Here is a 22,978-nt window from a genome sequence, read left to right as displayed (position 1 = left end):
TGGGAATCTGCATGTCTGCTCCCATTGGATGACCTCAGTATAAAGATCTGCTTCCTGCAGGACTCCTCGGGTTTTCATAGCTTCAGTTTAAGCCTGTCTTGCTGTCGCTTCAGCCCCCGATCGTGTTTCTTGTTCTAAAAGATACTTTGCTGGTTTTGCATCATATATTGGTTCATTGCCCATATATATGCATACCAGCACGTTTATTATTTTCCTTGTATTCGTGTTACGTTGATACATCAGTGTCGCTGATGTATACGTACACGAACTGTTTATATCCTGTGTGCAGTTAGTCAGCTTTCCAGCACGCTTTGGTAGTTTGCGCGTATCGTGAGCACCCGTGCTGAGCTAGTATCCTGCTCCTGGTCCTGTTCGTGGATTGCGTTCATCTCTGCGAGGAGATAACGAATCCTTCTGAATCCTGTCCTGTTACCGTTTGTGGATTGCGTTCATCTCTGCGAAGAGATAACGAATCCTTCTGAATCCTGTTCTGTTACTGTTTGTGGATTGCGTTCATCTCTGCGAAGAGATAACGAATCCTTCTGAATCCTGTCCTGTTACCGTTTGTGGATTGCGTTCATCTCTGCGAAGAGATAGCGAATCCTTCTGAGTCCTGTTCCCTGTATTACTCCAGTCCTAGTCAGCGTTCCTGCTTATGTCATATATCGGTTCATTGCCAATATATACATATGTTAGTCAGACGTTACAAATAGTTTCATTGATAGCTGTAATTGTAATACGCTAGGAAAACATACTTATTGTATATTTGTCTGTGTTACGTTCATCTATCTTGATCCTGCTATTTCCTGACTATCCTGTCCTGTCTTTGTGAGGCACGCCATCGCTGCAATCGCATTGGCTGCCTCATTCCAGTCTGTCTTGTTTTGGACGCTTGCTGTCGCTAAGTAGCCGCTAGCTAGCAAGCGTTCATTCTGTCTACCTGTCCTGATCTCCTCAGTTCTGGTTTATGCGCTCAGCGCTACTTTGCGCTGAGACGTTATAACGAAAGCATTGTTTGTGGCTGTCGGATCTGCACCGGCTCTGTGCGCCACAATCTCCTTTTGGAGTTAGTCCTCCCCTCCACTATACTAGAGATAGCCTGTTTCCTTGTGCTAGTGTGTGTACCTCCTCCACGTCAGCTCATGCGTTGCATGCTGACTGTGGAGAATACACCACCAAGCCTTACAAGGTGTAATTTTATTATTTGACCACAAGATGTCTTGGACATAATTTGCATACTATACTATAAGCTGCATCACACCACCAGAAACAGGCCTTCGGGAATACCGCATTACTACGCGGTATTCCCCATCTGGCATTGGGCCAAGCAGGAAGTGATGTGCGCTTGCGGTCAGTTCCTGCTTCAGGGTACGCGGAAGTGCACAGAAGCGTATTGTAAAAATATGCTTCTGCGCATGCGCGCCTCAACGTTGCGTCGGAAATTTTTAAAAAAATCCCTGTGTCACCATAGATCAACATGACTTCCAGGCCGATGCAGATCGCCGTAAGTCACCACAGAAGATGCGCAGTAACATAGTTCTGGACCTGCGACGGGGACGTGGCGAAAAGTCACTTCCGTCGCGTCGTGCCGTAACCTGGCAGTATGAAAGTCTCCACATTTTTTCATTGCCCACCGGCGGGGTGCTGTAAAAATACCTCACCACACCGCCCCGGTGTGAAAGGGTGCAAACACTACTTTCATGTGTATAGAATATGTATGGAATTCTGAATTTAGCAAGTAGTAGCTAGTTTGGATTGTTCCTTTACTGTGTCTGAGAGGTAATTCCAAAATATGTTTCAGTTGATGGATGTGTCTTGAGCTGATAGCAACGTTTGGCGAGTGTAATTGTGCAAGGGTGGAAATATATTCACCTTAGGAAGGTTTTTGTTTTTTTTTGTTTTGTTTTTTTAATAAATCCATGTTGTCCCAATTTCAGCTCTGTACATGTCACTCCAGTCACATAAACCTTTCATCAACCCTTGCTAGGGTTTCATACGACAAAGGTCATATTTCAAGCTTTGAACACCTAGCAAACCAATTTTTTTAACCACTTAAGTACCAGCGGTCTCTGCTACCTTAAGGACCAGAGACCGCTGGTACCAGCAACGGCTGAATACCGATGAATCGCCGCACTTACCGCCACAATCGCCATACACGCCGCACGGCGGGAACCTGGGCCACCCACTGTGCCATCTCTTTGACGGCAGAGCTCCTGTGAGCCGGTCAGGAGCTGCTTTTATTGGCTCCTGACCCTGTCTTTCAATGTACCATATATACTCGCATATAAGCCGCCCCCCCCCAACTTTTCCCTCAGAGGCCAGGGAAAAGTGATTGACCCGCATATACGCCCCCCCCCCAGTGTAGCCCCCTTCACAGTAGAAATGCCAGATGATCCCCCATGTGTTAATGCAAAATCATGAGTAGGGTTATAGAATGACTGCCGACCTGCTTGCTGCCTGGTTATGGTGGCTTAGGTGAAGGAGAGAGCAGCGGAGAAGGTGAAGGAGAGAGCAGCAGCAATTTACCTCTCCATCCGCATAGTTTGTCAGCTCAACAGCATCTGGGATCCTCTTTCCTCTGTCTGCATCATTTGTACACTCAGTGCCTGGGATCCCCTTGCCGCTCTGTCTACATGGCTGTGTCCGCGTCATTTGCCGGGGATCCCCTTGCCGCTCTGTCCGCATGGTTGTGTTCACTTCATGTGATGGGGATCCCCTTGCTGCTCTCTCCGCATAGCTGTGTCTGCGTCATTTGCCGGAGATCCCCTCACCGCTTTCTCCACACGGCTGTGTCTGCATCATGTGTCAGGAACCCCTTTGCCGGTCCATCCCGCTCTCTATGTTTTAAGGCGCCACTAGATGTCGTTATAGATTTGAGACACAAGGATGCGGACAAAGAGGCAAGGGGATTCCCGACACGTGACGCGTACAAAGCCTTGCGGATAGAGAGGCAAGGGGATCCCCAGAACTGAGTGGACTAATGGATGCACATGATGCTTCTGCTCTCTCCTCCACTGAAGCCAGCATAACCAGGCAGTTAGCAGGTCAGCAGTCATCCTATCGCCCTACTTACGATGTTGCAAAGGAGGGGAGGCACAGACACATCGGGGGTCATGAGCACACACATACTACACAAGTTGACTAGCACATAAGCCGAGAAAATTCGGTCAAAAATTCGGCTTGTATGCAAGTATATACGGTAAGCCAATGGGAGCGGCTTACATTGAAAGACAGGGCCAGGAGCCAATGAAATCGGCTCCTGACCCGCTCACAGGGCTCTGCCGTCTTAGAGACAGGCAGAGTCAGTGAGATGCAGCGAGAGATGTCGGGTTTGAGCGGTGTGATCAGCGGGGAGCAACGGAAATGGCAGGTGCACGCAGCGGCGGCTAATTGAAATCTACACCCTGCCAGCCAGGAGCCCACCAAAACATGGAATAGATTTCAATTAGCTTGGTCCGAAAGTAGTTAAATTAAGGCCAAGTTTACAGAGTTGTTTATATCCTGTATTGCATCTGTGTTGACAATTTATTTTTTCTAAACATCTTTTCTTCTTTAGGGCATGTATTCTAGTGTGGTGTGTCCTGGACTTGTTATGACAAATCTTACATATAGGATTTTGCCGTCTTTCCTATGGAGTTTAATATTGCCCATTATGTGGTTGGTGAGTAGATTAAGAATTCTGCTTGCATTTTTTTTAGATTTCCTTTTATTTTTATGCAGAGTTAAAACTAGACCTGGTACAAAGAAATTATTCTGGACTTTAGGACCACCAAAAAGACCACTCACCTACCGCTAATGATCAATGCAGAGGCTGTGGAGAGAGTTACCAGCTTCAAATTTTTGGGAGTCACCATCGCAGAGAACCTGTCCTGGGCTGACAATGCTTTAGCTCTAACTGACAAAGCACAACAACGCCTCTACTTTCTGAGAAAACTAAGGAGCGCTAACCTCCCACAGAAGCTGCTGGTTAATTTCTACAGATGCACTATAGAAAGCGTTCTGACCAATTGCAAACTGGCAGAAGTACCTTAGTTATCAACCTAATACACTTTTTGAAATTATAATAGTATAATATTCAATTCACTTTATATTCAATTCACTTTACTGTCATTGTGTAACACAACGAAATTACTTTTCACGACAACCCCACGGTGCGTATAGGGAACATAGTGATAGTAACAAGGAAGAGAAGAAATTATACAAGTATGCCAGGTATTACAGATGTTTAAACAATTTGTACACGGTGTTAATTATTTCAGAGAGGATTCAGAGTTCATCAAGTTTATGGCGGATGGGAAAAAGCTGTCTTTCAGTCTTTTTGTGTGTGTGCGGATTGATCTAAAACGTTTACCTGGTGGAAGGAGCTCAAACAAGGCATTTCCAGGGTGACTGTTGTCCTTAATAATGTTTTTGGCCCTTCTCACGCTGCGGGTATTATACAAAAGTTCCAGTGATGGTAGTTCAGTGCCAATAGTGGCTTCTGCTGTTTTAACAACTCGCTGCAGGGCTTCTCTAGTAGCCTTCGTGCAGCTGTTGTACCAGGCCGTCATGCAATTGGCTTTTACTGATGGCTAACACGGTACAATACTCTCTTGCTTGTTTACTCTATTGCTCACAGACCTGGTATTAGGATTGACCCAGAGGTATCGTAAATTCTTAGTTCACAAGTTCAGCTAGAGTGGCTGAGACAGTTCATAAATCATCAATCTCATACCAATATAGAAAGTTGTTGTCCTTATTCAAACCCTTCTGCACAGCTTTGAACCAATTTATAAATGTTGTTTCTGCTAATAATCGGTCATTTGACGTTTTGAAGCCGCCCTTCAGGGCAGTGACACGAAGATCATCCATGCTGTGTCTGTTGGACCGAAAGTGTGTAGCAACTGGGAGTCCAGATTTGGTATCATTAATAGTGTGTCTGTGTCCATTCATACGTTTGCGCAGTGTTTGTCCAGTTTCTCCCACGTGCATAACATTGGGGCATTTAGCACACATGATCAGATATACCAGATTGGTGGACCCACAGGAAAATTAATACCAGGTCTGTGAGCAATAGAGTAAACAAGGATCCTTATCTTACCCCATTTAGATGGTCTGTTTGTATTAAGGCATCTTAATGACGTATTTATGCTTGAAAAGAATATCTGTTTTCCCTTTTGATGTTGCATGTATATAAGCTGTCTGTACCACCAGCTTGCAAACTAACAGGATGTAAACCTGACGAAGGCTGCAAGGCCGAAAGCTTGTTTATTCTTATTCATTTGTAGTTAGCCAATAAATGGTATCATCCTGATTTAAAACTTCTTGCAATAAAAACATGGAAACATTTACTTATTTGTTTAGTATTAGTTTAAGCAGGCAGTGATTGTCTATAGTTGTGACTTAGATGAAGATCAGATCACATTTTATGACCAATTTGTGCAAAAAATCCATATAACTCCTAAGTGTTCACATACTTTTTCTTGCTACTGTACATATAGGAAGGATTACATATTAATCAGGGTATCCTGATTAAAGTCTTACATTCTACTATATGTCATTATGGTGTCTCTTGAAGACTGCAAACTGGCAGAAGTACCTTAGTTATCAACCTAATACACTTTTTGAAATTATAATAATATAATATTCAATTCACTTTATATTCAATTCACTTTATTGTCATTGTGTAACACAACGAAATTACTTTTCACGACAACCCCACGGTGCGTATAGGGAGCATAGTGATAGTAACAAGGAAGAGAAGAAATTATACAAGTATGCCAGGTATTACAGATGTTTAAACAATTTGTACACGGTGTTAATTATTTCAGAGAGGATTCAGAGTTCATCAAGTTTATGGCGGATGGGAAAAAGCTGTCTTTCAGTCTTTTTGTGTGTGTGCGGATTGATCTAAAACGTTTACCTGATGGAAGGAGCTCAAACAAGGCATTTCCAGGGTGACTGTTGTCCTTGAGAATGTTTTTGGCCCTTCTCACGCTGCGGGTATTATACAAAAGTTCCAGTGATGGTAGTTCAGTGCCAATAATGGCTTCTGCTGTTTTAACAACTCGCTGCAGGGCTTCTGTAGTAGCCTTCGTGCAGCTGTTGTACCAGGCCGTCATGCAATTGGCTTTTACTGATGGCTAACACGGTACAATACCCTACTGCTACTACTATGTTTTTATTGAACATACCATGTAAACATTTACAGTGCAAGTGGAAAAAGTATGTGAACCCTTGGACTTAATAACTGGTTGAGCATCCTTTGGCAGCAGTAACGTCAAACAAAAGTTTCCTGTAGTTGCAGATCAGACGTGCACAGCGGTCAGGAGTTCTTGACTATTCCTCTTTACAGAACTGTTTCAGTTCAGTAATATTCCAACGTGCGGCTCACAGAGTTGCACTTACGTCATCTGGACTGTACTGCGCAGTAGTTCTGCGCCTGCACAGTACAGTCTGGATGACGTCAGTGTGACTCCGTGAGCCGCACGCTGGAGAGCAGTAAGATGCCGACCTGGCGAGGTCGGCATCTGCATCGGAGGGGACAGAGAGCCACCAGAGCTGTGGCGAGGGCACAGGACAGTTGCAAGGGGCTGGAGGAAGCCCCAGGTAAGTAGATTTTTTTACAAATTCCACATGAATAAATGAATGGGGCTTTAAATGAACAAATTGGCCTCAATTCACTAAGCTAATCTCCTGTCTTTAAAGAGACTCTGTAACCTCAAAAACATCCCCTGGGGGGTACTCACCTCGGGTGGGGGAAGCCTCCGGATCTTAATGAGGCTTCCCACGCCGTCCTCTGTCCCACGGGGATCTCGCTGCAGCCCTCCGAACAGCCGGCGACAGATCCGACTGTCAGTTCAATATTTACCTTTGCTGGCTCCAGCGGGGGCGCTGTGGCTGCTTTCGGCTCGGAAATACCCGATCTCAGTCGGGTCCGCTCTACTGCGCAGGCGCCGGAAACTTGCGCCTGCGCAGTAGAGCAGACCCGACGGCGATCGGGTATTTCCGTGTAGTTCGGAGCCGACAGCCGTCAGTGCGCCTGTGCAGGAGCCGGGAAGGTAAATTTTGACGTCATCTTTCACGGAGGGCTGCAGCGAGACCCCTGAGAGACGGAGGACGGCGTGGGAAGCCTCATTAGGATCCGGAGGCTTCCCCCACCTGAGGCGAGTACCCCCCAGGGGATCTTTTGATGTTACAGATCCTCTTTAATAACTCTTCTAGAGTTGTTACCATGGTGATAAGGCATCTAGTATTCAGGAAACATTTTACCTCAGGCAAACCTAAAGTTAACTCTTCTGTCTTTAAGTTAACTCTTTAATCCTTAAAATAACTCCAGAGTTAAAGACAGGCTGTTCATTGACTGCATGTGAAAATAACTACAGAGGAGGTAACTTAACTACAGAGGAGGTAAATTAACTACAGAAGAGGTAACGTAAGGAATGAAGAGAAGATAACTCTCTTACTGTATGGAGGTAAGTTTTCTCTTGCCTTATTATCTCCAGCATGGTCTTAGTGAATTGAGGCCATAGTCCTTTATTCTTCCTTTAAAGTTTCTTCCAGATTGCGGACAAACATGCGAGCATAATTTCGGAATTTCCAATTCACAAAAAGACTGCCTTTTTGTTGTGTGTTTCTTCCAAACAAGTCAACTTTTGTTTCATCTGTCCATAGAATATTGTGGCAGTACTGCTGTGGAACATCCAGGTGCTCTTTTGCAAACTTTAAACATGCAGCAATTTTTTTTTAGACACCAGTGGCTTCCTCTGTAGTATCCTTTTTTTTTTTTTTTTTTTGCATCAACTTTATACATGTATGTCATTCTGCCGCTCAGGCTTTGTAGATGACGTGCAATGCAGCTATGCGCTGTTTGTCTATCCTATTAGGAGGGCTATGTTTTTCCTCTTTGTAAGTTCCCTATGCCGGCCATTTATCCACTATTCAGTTCTGTATTCTCGGGTCTTGGATTTCACTTAATATCTATCTGGCTTTGTCTAGGTAATTTTTCACTTTTTCACTTATTCACCTTCTATAATGTGCACTTTCTGGTTGTATATATGCCAGTATGTATTGCATACTATAGTAAATAAAATAATAATAATAATAATAAAGAAAAAGGAAAAAAAAACAGGGTTGCCTGCCAGGACTTGAACTCAGGATTCCTGTGCCGGAGACGGAGCCCTTGACCATTGTGCTGTCTAGCCACTGGACACTTCAAACTTCTAACCTTATATCCCATTGTTTTCAATGTGTATTGATCTGGGTTATAGTCACTCTCCTAGTAGAGTCTGATCTATACTCTATTGGAGGGGTCTTGACTGTTGGTGTTCATAGCCCCACCCCTTTCTTTATTGTAAAAGTTTATATATTTGGTGCCAGCCGCTTGTATCCTTAATCCCCTGATGACATAGTTTGCGAAACCGGTCGGGAAGGAGACAGGCGGCACCTTCATACTGTCCTTTACTGCTGACCCATACACGCGTGCAACTTTCTCGGGGTTCCCATTGCATGGGCCCCGTATGTAAGTTTTGTTTTTATGCTATTTTTAAGCTGTTTTTACTATGAAAACTCTATATTAAACGGTTTACACTTAGAGTTGCCGTTTGTTTGTTTTTTATGATGTTTACTGATATCCATTCATGAGAGAAATCATTGCTGAATTGGTGGATCCTGGACAGACTGTTGCTTCCTGATGTCCTACCAAAGCCTTGACACAACCTTATAATGTGGGTTGTCAACAGCTGGTAAGCCTCTTTCCTTTTTTGGGTATCCATGACTGCAGAGCTGTGCCGTGAACCCAATATTTATTGTGGTGGAGATTTACCTGCTTTTATCCTTTGTTGAAGACTCGTCTTTTGTTTTTGGACTCTGCGCTGAGCATATATAAAGTATCCTTCCATGAACTCCATTCTTATTTAGCATTTTATGTATCATAGATTCCCTAACATGGATGTTAGCGAATGCCAGAGACTTTTGTAAGTCATTCGCTGACACTCTAGGATGCTTCTTCACCTCATTGAGCGTTCTGCGCTGCGCTTTTGCAGTCATCTTTACAGGACGGCCACTCATAGGAGTGAACTTTCTCCATTTATAGACAATTTGTCCTACCATGGACTGATGAGCAGCAAGGCTTTTGGAGATACCGGTACTTGTACAACCCTTTCCAGCTTTATGCAAGTCTACAATTCTTATTCGTAGGTCTTCTGAGAGCTCTTTTGTGCGAGGCATCATTCACATCAGGCAATGCTTCTTGGGAAAAGCAAACCCAAAACTGGTGTATGTTTTTTATAGGGCACCTGTAACCAACGTCTTCAATCTCATCTCATTGATTGGACTCCAGCTGGCTGACACCTCACTCCAATTAGCTCTTGGAGATCAGTCTAAGGGTTCACATACTTCTTCCACCTGCACTGTAATTGTTTGCATGGTGTGTTCAATAAAAACATGGAAACATTTAATTATTTGTGTGGTATTAGTTTAAGCAGACTGTGATTGTCTATTGTTGTGACTTAGATGAAGATCAGATCACATTTTTTGACCAATTTGTGCAGAAATCCATATGATTCCAAAAGGTTCACATACTTTTTCTTGCTACTGTATACATTGCTGTATATTGGTATTTAGTCCTACCCTCCATTCCCAATGATGCTTAGTCTAGGCTATGATTATTATTTTTAATTAATATATCGCCATCATCTTCCATGGCTCGGTACATTAAACAATACACAACAGAGAGTTACAAGGCAAGGGGTTGCACATAAATGACAAATGAGCAGGTCAGCGATACATTATACATGAAGTTAGAAAATATGTAACGCTTTACACAGCGGTGAAAACACATAATGGGAGAGAGAGATCCCTGCCCAAATGGGCTTACTGTGTGTTTGTGTGTGTGTGTGTTTGTGGGGGGGGGGGGGGGGGGGTGAGCAGTTTCAAGGTGGTGGTCGGTGGTGAGTTTAGGGTCCTGGGTGAGAGTATATGCCTGCCTCATGAGGTTTCAGGTTGCACCTATAGATAAGTGTGGAAGGGAGTTCCAGAGAAGTGAAGAAATTTGAGAGATGTGGGAATGAGAATAAGTGACTAGAGAGTAGACTGTTAGTAGAGCAGAGATTACAATTAAGTATAGCCTAAACTGAAAAGGATACGGGGACTTCCAGATTTATTTACTTTCAACCACTTGCTGAAAATCAGGCAGTATATCTACAGAGGCGTAGATATGTCTCCCACTCCTGCGCACGTTCTTTTCACTGCCCGTTAGTACACAGATCAGTGAATAGGAACTCAGTTCCCATTTACCGATCTAAGTGCCTGTGATCAATGATCACCGGCATCAATGAGATGCTGGTGGTCATTGTCAAAAGTGAAAGTAAAGCATTCACGCGTTTACTTCCTGTAACCTGTGTATGCAGTAAACAATACACATTAGGAATAAAGTGGGGCCAAATAGTGGGCAAATAGTAAAATTACACCCTAATACAACCCATTAAATAAAAATACATAAAATACCCCATTAATTAACCCCTTACCTCTTCTCCCATAGTTACCAAAATAAAACACTTTTAGAAAAAAAAAAGTGACATTTAAAAAAACGACATAAATTGTTACCTTTGAAAGTCACCTTTTTTTTTACTATGTCATGAGGGTATATTACTGTTATTTTTGCAAATAAGGGCTTGTAATTAGGGACGGACGCAAAACTAAAAAAATACACCTTTATTTCCAAATAAAACATTGCTGCCGTACATTGCGATAGGGACATAATTTAAACTATGTCATAGCCGGGACAAATGGGCAAATAAAATACGTGGGTTTTAATATAATACAGTAGCATGTGTTATTTTAAAACTATAATGGCTGAAAACTGAGACATATAAGCTTACTCTTACCAGTAAGATGAGTTCCACCAAATCCTCCACGACAAAGACTATGAGACTGCCACTTCTATTCAAGGGACAGGAAGCACAAAACAATTTAAAAAGTATACTCCCACTTCCACCCCTCAGTGCTTACAATATTACTTGGAGTATAGAAGTGTACTTACCATACCAGGGCGGGTTTAAGGCCTGTCATGGAGGATTTTGTGGAACTCATCTTACCGGCAAGAGTAAGCTTATATTTAAACTCATCCTCCATGACCGAGACCATAAGATTTCCAATATAACTCCCCTCTCAGGGCGGGACAACTGCAGTGAGGATTTTGTGTTCAAAAGCCAATTCCTTAACATTATGAAGATCTAACCGGTAATGTTTAATAAACGTGTTGGAGTTAGACCAGGTGGCCACATTACAAATTTCAGTAACAGACACAGAAGCCCTCTCAGCCCAAGAGGTGGAGACTGCCCTAGTGGAATGAGCTTAGATTCCTGATGGCGCAGGTATATCTGATAACTCATATGCTTTAGTGATGCATAATTTTAACCAATTGCTAAGAGTACTTTCAGAGGCTTTGTATCCAGGGCAGTTTCTAGGCTAAAATGCACCCCGCGCCGGAGCCAGGTATAGGTACCTGCACTATAGGTTAGCTAGGTCTAGTTCCACTCAGTATAGGTAGTGGGCTATAGGTCCCCCCAGTATAGGTAGCCAGGCATAGGTGCCCCAGTATAATTGCCTCCAGTATAGATTAGCCAGGTAGGTGCCTCCAGTATAGGTATCCAGTATAGTTGCCCCCATTCAGAGGCGGACTGGCCAGGGGGGAAGGGGGGCAATCTCCCTCCAGGCCGCCTTTCATCCAGTGATTTAGGGCTGGTCCTGTGTCTGGTGTATTCAACTTTGTTGTAAGGCAATGTGAAACTTGAGGCTAGCTGATAAAAGTGCAACCAGAGGACAGGCAAGCTGGTAAATATACACAGCATGATGCAGAGCTTGCCTGGAGGATCAGTGGGCAAGCATCTGTCTGGTCTCTCCCCATTGTTATTATGACTGCATGTGTGGATAAGGTGTTCTACAAGTTGAAAAGTTTTTGACAGTCCCTAGACTCCAGGAGGGCTGCTTTCTGACTTGTGTGAGAGACCGGCAGGGACAGGAATTCTATTACAGACAAGTAGCCTCTGTGTGATGTGGGACTGAAATACAGATAAGCTCTCTGCTCCATCTCCGGCTACTCTCAATTTCTCTCCACTCCTCCTCTCTCTGGGCTAGTGCACGCCAAATTCGCAATAGCAATCGCTAGCAATTTGTGAGTGTGATTTTGTGAAGCTATTTTCAGAGCGATTTTTTAATGATTTGCTCCAAAAAATGCTACATTCAGTGTGTTTGTGATTTTGAAAAAATCACAACGCTGCTATGAAAACACCGTCATAGGGTAACATTAGCCAAGCGCTTTTCAAATCACTATCGATTTGAAAAACACTCACACTGTTGGTGGGCACCAGCTCTCCCTCATTCACCTTTGTTTCCCTCTTCCCCTAGTGCTGGCTGGCTGTGTCTTCTTGTCATACAGGAAAGCTAAGTAAAAGTGCAATCCTGGTGAGGGTTGCTTTCTGACTTGTGTGAGAGACTGGCAGGGAGTCAAATTACAGGCAAGTAGCCTGTCTGATGTGGGACTGCAATAAAGATTTTGGAGCATTTTTTGGAGCAATTCATTAAAAAATCGCTCTGAAAATCGCTTCACAAAATCACACTCACAAATTGCTAGCAATTGCTATTGCGATTTTGGCGTGCACTAGCCCAGAGAGAGGAGGAGTGGAGAGAAATTGAGAATAGCCTGAGATGGAGCAGAGAGCTTATCTGTATTGCACATCACACAGAGGCTACTTTCCTGTACTAGGACTCCTGTCCCTGCCAGTGTTAGGCTTGGTGGTGTATTCTCTACAGTCAGCATGCAACACATAAGCTGACGTGAAGGAGGTACACACAACAGCACAAGGAATCAGGATATCCCCAGTTTAGTGGAGGAGAGGACTGACTCCAATAGGAGATTGTGGCGCACAGAGTCGGTGCAGATCCGAACAGCCACAAACAATACTTTCGTGATAACGTCTCAGCGCAAAGTAGCGCTGAACGCATAAACCAGAACTGAGGAGATCAGGACAGGTAGACAGAATGAACGCTTGCTTAACCCATTCAGGTTCCGTCGTTTTCACGTGAGAAATGTTGACCTCCCATTCATTAGCCTATAACTTTATCACTACTTATCACAATGCACTGATCTATATCTTGTTTTTTCCGCCACCAATTAGGCTTTCTTTGGGGGTTACATTTTGCTAAGAGCCACTTTACTGTAAATGCATTTTAACAGGAAGAATAAGAAAAAACGGAAAAAATTCATTATTTCTCAGTTTTCAGCCATTATAGTTTTAAAATAATACATGCCTCCATAATTAAAACTCACGTATTGTATTTGCCCATATGTCTCGGTTATTACACCGTTAAAATTATGTCCCTATCACAATGTATGGCGACAATATTTTATTTGGAAATAAAGGTGCATTTTTTCCGTTTTGCATCTATCACTATTTACAAGTTTAAAATAAAAAAAATATAGAAATATTTCATCTTTACATTGATATTTAAAAAGTTTAGACCCTTAGGTAAATATTTACATGTTTTTTTTTTTTAATTGTAATGTTTTTTTTTATAGTAAACATTTTATTTGGGTAGTTTTTGGAGGGTGGGAGGTAAACAATAGATTTATAATGTAAATGTGTGTTAATTTTAATTTTTTTTTTTTTTACAGGTGTAGTATTACTTTTTGGCCACAAGATGGCGGCCATGAGTTTGTTTACATGACGTCACTCTAAGCGTAACATACGCTTACAGTGACGCATCGGGAAGGGAACGGCCAGAAAAGGCGCAGCTTCCGAGAGAAGCTGTCGCTTTTTCAGCGGGGGAGAGGAATCAATGTTCGGGCACCAAAGCCCGATACATTGATTCCCTGGCTACCGAATCCGCGGCCGGGAGTGCGCGTGCACGCGCGCGATCGGCCGCGGGAGCGTGCGGTAGCGCGCATGGTTCCTGGACGTAGAAACTACGTCCAGGAACCAAAATAGGTTAACTAGCCACTACTTAGTGACAGCAAGCGTCCACAACAAGACAGACTGGAATGAGGCGGCCAATGCGTTTGCAGCGATGGCGTGCCTCACAAAGACAGGACAGGATAGTCAGGAAATAGCAGGATCAAGATAGATGAACGTAACACAGACAAATATACAATAAGTATGATTTCCTAGCGTATTACAATTACAGCTATCATTGGAACTATTAACGTCTGACTAACATATGTATGTATCGGCAATGAACCGATATATGACATAAGCAGGAACACTGACTTAGGAACTAGAGCGATACAGGGAACAGGACTCAGAAGGATTCGCTACCTCCACGCGGAGATGAGCGCAATCCACAAACAGAAACAGGAACAGGACTCAGAAGGATTCGCTATCTCCATGCGGAGATGAGCGCAATCCACAAACGGGAACAGGAACAGGACTCAGAAGGATTCGCTATCTCTACGCAGAGATAAGCACAATCCACACACGGTAACAGAACAGAATAACTAGCTAAACACGGGTGATCACGATACGCGCAATCTACCAAAACGTGCTGGAAGGCTGACTAACTGAACACAGGATATAAACAGTTCGTGTATGTATATATCAGCGACACTGATGTATCAACGTAACACGAATACAAGGAAAATAACAAACGTGCTGGTATGCATATATATTGGCGATGAACCAATATATGATGCAAGACCAGCAAAGTATCTTTAGAACTAGGAACACGATCTGGGGCCAAAGCAGCAGCAAGACAGGCTTACGCTGAAGCTATGATAGCCCGAGGAGCCCTGCAGGAAGCAGATCTTTATACTGAGGTCATCCAATGGGAGCAGACATGCAGATTCCCACACAGGTGAATGATAATCAGTCACAAGCTGACAGCAGGGAAAGGCAGACAAAGCTATGCAGCTTGCATGGAAAGAGATCAGAACTGCCTGAGCTGCAGCACTACTACTGCCAGCAGTACCTGCTGCAGCAGCGATCATGACAGCCAGTCTCTCACACAAGTCAGAAAGTAGCCCTGGAGTCTAGGGACTGTCAAAAACTTTTCAACTTGTAGAACACCTTATCCACACATGCAGTCATAATAACAATGGGGAGAGACCAGACAGATGTTTGCCCATGGACCCTCCAGGCAAGCTCTGCATCATGCTGTGTATATTTACCAGCTTGCCTGTCCTCTGATTGCACTTTTATCAGCTAGCCTCAAGTTTCACATTGACTTACAACAACACACCCGAATACACCAGACACCAGACCTGCCCTAAATCACTGAATGAAAGGCAGCCTGGGGGGGAGATTGCCCCCCTTCCCCCCTGGTCAGTCCACCCCTGTGAGTAGCTGTATACAGTGATTCCCTGCACTAATTACTCTGCAGTCCCCTGGGGAGAGGGAGGGAGAGGTCGCAGCGCCCTCTCTCCATCTGCGCTCAGGGCTGCCGCACACGGCTGCACCACCCCTAGAAACGGGCCTGTTTGTATCCTTTCCTAGCCCCCTGAAGTTGTATGAAAAAATTGTCATCCAATCTCCAATCATTCATCTTTTCTAAACAAAGCAAACCATATTTCTATCATCTAGAGCAGTGGTCCTCAAACTATGACCCATGGGCCAAATGCGGCCCCCTGAGGCTTTTTCACTGGCCCCCAAACACAAAATGTATAACTTATAGATGTGGCCCACTGCACCTTTAAATATCAGAATAGCAGTGCTGCCACCACCCATCCACATACTGTAGAAGCCAGTGAGCAGTCATTCGCTGGCTTCCCAATCCAATTCTGCATTAGGTGACACTACTATCCAACTAGATGGCAGGTGGTCACCTGGGTATGCTTCACTGTCTGGTGCACAAAGAGGTTCTTTGGGGCCGCATGACTGAATGGCTGCTGCTGGGAGTTCTCCTCCAGGCATGATTTGGGGGAATCAATACCTAGATTCAATGTAAGCAATGTACCAATAACTCTATCTGAAAGACCCTGGTTCAAAAGAATTTTGCTCTCAAAATCCAAGCTTTCAGCTTGAGCTAGGCAAGAACTGTATGAAAAACTGGGCCTTGGGGGCGTGGCTTGGCACCGCTCTGTGATGGCTGCTTGCTGAAAGAGCTCCTCTCGTGCGCCCACTAAAACCCGGTTTCCAGCCTAAATACTAAACATAAAAGAAGACAAAAAGACATCAGGGGACACCAAAACCCAGGGAGACCCCTCCGCACAACCCTCCAAGCAAGTACCCGTGATGTTCAGAGCCCAAAAGAACTCGGGCCCAGGTCGCGGCCAGTCTAACATGGTGCCCTCTCCTACCAACGTGTCGGAGAACTTCTCAACGGGATCCTCTGACCCTCACAAGGTGATGGAAAAGCTAAACAACATGCCTACTGTCGCCATGATGAAAGAAATAGCGAATGATATCAAAGAAACTTTTGCCACTGCTATAGCGGACCTGAGAGATGAAGTGTCGCATATACACACCAGGCTGGACACTCTAGAGAAAGAAGAGAAAGGCACTCGCTCCCAAGTAAGCGATCTCCAGGCTAAATCCAACCAGCATGACCTCAAGATGCTCGAGTTCCAACAAAAGTTAGAAGACCTCGACAACAGAGGCCGCCGGAACAATATAAGGATCAGAGGCCTACCGGAGTCAGTGTCGCAGGATCTTATTCTCTCTGCACTTACCGCCATCTTTAATCAACTACTTGAGAGACCTAAGGACTCCCCTATAGAGATCAAACGAGCTCACCGGGCACTTCACCCCAAGGGAAAAGAAGGCGGACCGCCTCGCGACATAATCTGCTGCTTGAACAGCTTTGCACTTAAAAAGGAGATAATGAAGAAGGCAAGGGAACAAGATGAGATCCATTTTAATGACTCCACAATACAACTATACCAAGACCTATCCATTTTCACACTCCAGACAAGAAGGGCCTTAAGACCGCTTCTCCAAGTGTTAAGAGAGAATGCCATAACGTACCGATGGCGCTTTCCCTTCTGCTTTCAAGCCACAAAGGGCGCGAACACAGTCAACCTGAAACACCCGCTAGATCTGGAGTACTTCTGCAGATCACTTAACATTTCTACAGTGAAGCTACCGGACTGGCAACCGTTAACCACAAACGAAGGCCCACCTACCTTAACAACCATGGAGTGTCCGGGAGCAATTAGACGGCTAGACCGCTCCCCAAGTGAACAGAGCTTTCAACAACAATCTCGCAGAAGACGCCGAAGCCAATCATCTGACCTCGGCGAACTGAACCCATCGCCAAACGCTGAAGGCTCAGAAGCAGAAGGCAGCGACAACGAACAAACAGCCATCGGGTAAGATGATCCTGTGCCCTGAACACCACCATGCTGAGGAACGTACGGTAACCCATGCATCTATGTTTAGCAACAGTCCCCGTTATGCTCAATGACATTATATATGGCCTGCTAGATTAGAACGTTGTACCACTCAACCTTTATTATATCAGTTATAACTTCCCTCTCTGAAACTACTTCACCCTGTTAATCCTAGTCCTGATATTGACTATCCCCGTTCCAGACTGGGCCGAACGCATCCCCTAACAATGGACATTGAGCCTCTTTGTTTAAGCCCCATCGCCTAATAGGACAGATGCCATGTTACGCAAAGTTTGATGTTCAACCTGTTCTGCTGTAGATGCTATAAGATTAAAACTGCTTCATGTTAATTATATTTTCTTAGATATAAACAACCACTACGTCTGCTTAATTAAGAGGTAGATGTTCAGTTACTGAAATACTCCTGAGCCATGCTTTGTCAACCACACTGCACAATAAGAACTAAATCTCCCCGGCAGAGGGAAGACGATAGCCCACCCAATAGCTAAAAATAGATGGCCATGGGATCGGCCTGTCCTCCGTTACTCTCTAATCAACCTGCATATAAAATTAGCATTACACCTCATAACTATAGTCTTCTTACTCAGATCTAGCAAAATGAAACCGTGGTTTAAGAAGTGGGGTAGCACCAATAATTTCTCCGAGCTCCACTCACTGAGTTCTTGTCACCTTACTACCCCAAACAGTGTAGTTTATTGCACTGACCTCCATTCGGTCTAAGTACTAGGCGGCCCACTTGTTGGTACGCCTACACCGTTCTTGTTACCTTATCCCTCTCCAGGGAAACTGTTTCTCTTACTCTCTCATCTTTACCGGAATAAACTCACACCAACCTATGCTATCGTTCTGCTTCTTCTTCCCTTTTCTATCTTTTCTTTTCTTACCTGTCCATTTTAATACTCTCTCCTGCGGTGGAGGAACGGTCTGGTGGAGTGGTGAACCCTCTCAACCCAAAATAACGCATAAAAATAAAGACACAGTCTCTTGGACTGTCACATCACACAATGTCAACGGCCTTAACACGCCAGAGAAGCGTTCATCCCTACTACACCTCCTCCAAAGCCAAAAAGTTATGATTGCAATGATCCAAGAAACACATTTCTCAAACAAATACACCCCTTATTTGAGGGATAACAATTACACTAGAGGCTACCACTCCACCTCGCCAGCAGGGAAAACAAGAGGAGTATCAATATTACTGCATAAATCCTGTGAACTCCAGGTGAAAAGTCACCTATCAGATCCAGAAGGCAGATTTATCTTTGTCCTATGCACACTGGGCAATAGAGACATTACCCTAGTCTCGGTTTACGCCCCAAATAACAAACAAGAATCATTTCTAATTTCCCTCACTAACAAATTACTAGATTACGCTAAAGGCATGATTATTTGGGGAGATGATCGCAACATACCCCCCTACACCCACCTCTGGACACCTCTAATGGTAAAACACTGATCTCATACAAAGCAATTAAGAGAATAAAAGAAAAGGTCTCAGACCTTTCTCTGATAGATGTGTGGAGAGCTCTGAATCCCCAAAACAAAGACTATACGCACTATTCTGTCCCTAACGAAAAATACTCCCGCATAGACCACCTCTTTATCACTCAATTAGATGTAGAATATGTCAAAAAAGCCTCCATAGGCTCTATAGCCTTCTCAGATCACGCGCCTGTATTCTTACAACTAAGAATCCCTTTCCTAAAAACCTCACAATTCAACTGGAGACTGAATTCAGAGCTTTTGGAGGAACCAGAGGCCTTCCACACTATCTCTAAGCTTATTTCAGACTACATGAAATGTAACTTAAACTGCGAAGCTTCTCCACTAGCCATCTGGGAAGCCCACAAGGTGGTCCTACGAGGGGAGCTTATTAAACTAAGAGCTAGAAAAAAGAAAGACAAATTCGCCCTAATAACCTCTCTCCTAAAAGAAATCTCACAATTGGAGGCTCTACACAAGAAAAACTCCAATGTAGAAATCCTAAACAAACTCCAGAACAAAAGGTCAGAACTCAAAAAAATACTCAACAGAAAGGCTAAAAACACCATCCTCCACTCAGAAAAAGTGCTCTATGAATGGGACAACAAAATAGGGACCTTTCTCGCTAGAAAACTTAAAAAAAAAAAACAGCTAGAAACCTTATCACTAGAATTAAAAACACAAAGGGCCCCGACTATATAACTACCCCCGCAATCTTAGAAGCATTCCGAAACTACTATATGGGTCTCTATAACCTCTATCCTAACCAAAGAAACCCGACCTTACAGGCAAGCAGACTTACCCAAATCCAGTACTTCTTAAAACAGCATGGACTACGACCCCTGCCCACTGAAACTACCACGAAACTAGACCAACCCATCGACCAACTAGAGTTTTTAAACGTGATTAAAGGCCTAAAAGCAGGAAAGAGCCCAGGACCTGACGGACTAACGTCCCAATACTACAAGCTTTTCGCCAAAGATCTAGCTCTATGCTTTACGAAAGCCTTTAATAGTGTTACAGCAAACACATTACCATCTACGCAATTGCTTAAAGCACATGTGACAGTCATACACAAAGAAGGCAAAGACCCTCAACTCTGTAATAACTACAGACCAATCTCACTACTCAACGGAGACATCAAGATCTTCGCGAAGATCTTGGCGAATAGGATCAACCCTCTAATCCCTCAACTTATCCACCAGGATCAGGCAGGATTCGTCCCTGGCAGGGAGGGAAGGGACAACACCACCAAGGCGGTTGGGGGTTCTTCACTGGCTTTCTCGGCGTCGAGTGGAAGGTTTCTTTCTCTCCACCGACGCCGAGAAGGCCTTTGATAGGGTGGCATGGGACTATGTTCAGGCAGTCCTGGATGGCCTGGGTTTGGATCCCCATCTGCTATCCTGGATAGGCCTGCTATACCTCTTCCAGACCTTGCCCATTCACCTACCCTCGGCCTTCATCAAATCCCTACAAGGCTCCCTCAACAAATTCATCTGGGAGCACAAGAAAATCAGAATCTCCAACAAAACCCTCTCCCTCCCAATTAATAAAGGGGGCTCTGGTCTACCAAACTTAAAATTATACTACCTTGCATCTCACTTACTCAGAATACTAGACTGGACAACCCACCCAATACAGAAAGACTGGGTACTTATAGAACAAGAAACCTGTGGAATTAGATCGGGGGCCCTCCCATGGGTTGACATGCTATCTCCAAACGAAGCTAAGACTGACCACCCCCTCATAACGGCTACTAAGAAAGCCATTACCATATGCTGCAACCAATTTAAAATATCCTCAATGACAGGGCCTATGACTCCCCTGATAGGGCACCCCCTCTTCCCCCCGGGCACTGAATCACCATATCTAAAAACCTGGGCAGTGACCGAACTCCCTCGGGCACACCACTTTATCTCAAAAGGTAAATTAAAACCTCAGGAAGCAATTAAACACCCTAGCTCAGAAGAGCCAATACCTATGTGGACGTTCCTCCAGATCCGTCATTTCCTCAACACCAAGCAACTCAAACAGGAAGTAACATCAAGCCTAACACAATTTGACCTGAAATGCATCTCAGAGGGAGAAACGACATGCTCTTTCATGGCTATATAACCTCTTGCTAGACGCTCTACCAACCTCAGATATGCCCTCAAAAAAACACTGGAACAAATTATTAGGTTCACCTATACCAGACGACCAATGGTCCACAATTTTCCTAAACGCACACAAATCAACTAGATGCACTAGAATTAGAGAACAAAATTATAAATTCTTAACCCAATGGTACAGAACCCCAGAAAAGCTCCACAACTTTTTACCCAATCTACCTAACTCTTGCTGGAGATGTGAAAGTGGACCTGGGGATCTACTTCACATCGCCTTTACCTGCCCCCTTCTGAGCTGTTTCTGGAGGGAGGTCCACAGATTAACCCAACATGTCTCAGGACAAACTCTCCCCTACCGGCCAGACACTTTCCTACTACATAACTCGCCCATACCGCCAACTCAATACAAGAAATCTATACTCCCCCACTTGATCTCAGCAGCCAGAGCCACCATCCCTGCACTTTGGAAAACAAAAACAATTCCCTCAGTAAAACAATGACTCCTAAGAGTGGAGAGAGTCAAAGAATTGGAAGAGATAGTCCTAGCGGCACATGATCAAATTGATAAATTCTCAAAAACCTGGGCATGCTGGCACGAATATACAGAATCTCTAGAATTTAAGAACATTATGCTTTAAAAAATAGAGTATGAGAACCCATGTTATCTCCTCCACCGTGGGATCAACCCCAAGTTCAACTTTCGGCATTTCTTTCCTACCCTCCTCTAACACCACTCGCTTCATATTACTATCCTTGATCTTTTTACCACCTCTTCCCAAACTTTACTGTGTTACTACACTGTAAAGTGTTCTGTTATCGAAAAACACCCACAGTAAAATAAGCTGATCCTACTGCTTAACACCCTACTTTGTCAAAAGCATCCTACACCTTCATATCTACAACATTGTACCGCAACCCAAATGCAAAAGTTAACGGCTTTACCTCTCAATATGATGTAACTATATACTTCTATGTAATGACAAATGTAATACGCTGTACAAGGAACCTCACAATGTTGTAACTGTATATACTCATTATGTTTCTACCTTAATACAAATATATTGGAACAGAAAAACTGGGCCTTGATAAAGAAGGTTCTCCAACAGAGGAAGAGGCCAGGGCGGATCTATCGTTAGATTTAACAGAAGAGCATACCAGGCTTGTTTTGGCCAATCTGGAGCGATTAGAATTAAATTTGCCTGATCTTGAACCACCTTCTGAAGGAGTCGAGTTATCAAATTTAAGGGAGGGAATGCATAACCCCTCTCCATACTCCAGTCCTGTGTAAAGGCATCCACCGCCTCCGGATAACCTGTTGGATCCAGGGAGAAGAATCGAGGTAGAAGCGTGTTCTTGTATATGGCGAATAGATCCCCTGTTGGTAGACCCCACAACTGACAGATCTGGCTGAACACTCACTTGTTGAGACACCATCCTCCTGACAGAAGCAGGGGCAAATCCAGGATTTTCAAGCGGGGGATTCCTGAAATGCCCAGTATAGATTAGATAGGTATATGCCTCCAGTATAGATTAGATAGGTATATGCCTCCAGTATAGATTAGCTAGGTATATGCCCCCAGTATAAATTAGATGGGTATATGTCCCCAGTATAGGTTAGATAGGTATATGCCCCCAGTATAGATTAGATAGGTATATGCCCCAGTATAGATTAGATAGGTATATGCCCCCCGTATAGGTTAGATAGGTATATTCCCCCAGTATAGATTAGATAGGTATATGTCCCCCCGTATAGATTAGATAGGTATATGTCCCCCCGTAAAGGTTAGATAGGTATATGCCCAGTATAGATTTAGATAGGTATATGTCCCCAGTATAGGTTAGATAGGTATATGCCTCCAGTATAGATTAGATAGGTATATGCCCCAGTATAGATTAGATAGGTATATGCCCCAGTATAGATTAGATAGGTATATGTCCCCAGTATAGATTAGATAGGTATGTGCCCCAGTATAGATTAGATGGGTGTATGTACCCCAGTATAGATTAGATGGGTATATATCCCCCAGTATAGGTTAGATAGGTATATGTCCCCAGTATAGGTTAG

General features: G+C 44.0%; 1 protein-coding gene across 4 annotated transcripts in view; it reads left to right on the top strand.

Annotated features, from left to right (window-relative positions):
• HSD17B7 (hydroxysteroid 17-beta dehydrogenase 7) overlaps positions 1–22,978 on the top strand; it is a 1,040,537-nt gene that overhangs the window by 809,449 nt on the left and 208,110 nt on the right. For 3 of the 4 annotated variants that reach the window (XM_068253606.1, XM_068253605.1, XM_068253609.1), the window contains one exon: positions 3,557–3,661. The exons of the other annotated variant lie outside the window; for it this stretch is intronic. In XM_068253606.1, the coding sequence (XP_068109707.1) occupies positions 3,557–3,661 (105 nt within the window). The remainder of the gene's footprint in view (positions 1–3,556; positions 3,662–22,978) is intronic. 4 annotated transcript variants of the gene reach the window in all.

This window comes from Hyperolius riggenbachi, chromosome 9 (genome assembly GCF_040937935.1).
Source record: "Hyperolius riggenbachi isolate aHypRig1 chromosome 9, aHypRig1.pri, whole genome shotgun sequence".
Lineage (NCBI taxonomy): Eukaryota > Metazoa > Chordata > Amphibia > Anura > Hyperoliidae > Hyperolius > Hyperolius riggenbachi.
Note: the sequence above shows the minus strand (reverse complement) of the source record. Positions and strands in the feature narration are given on the sequence as shown.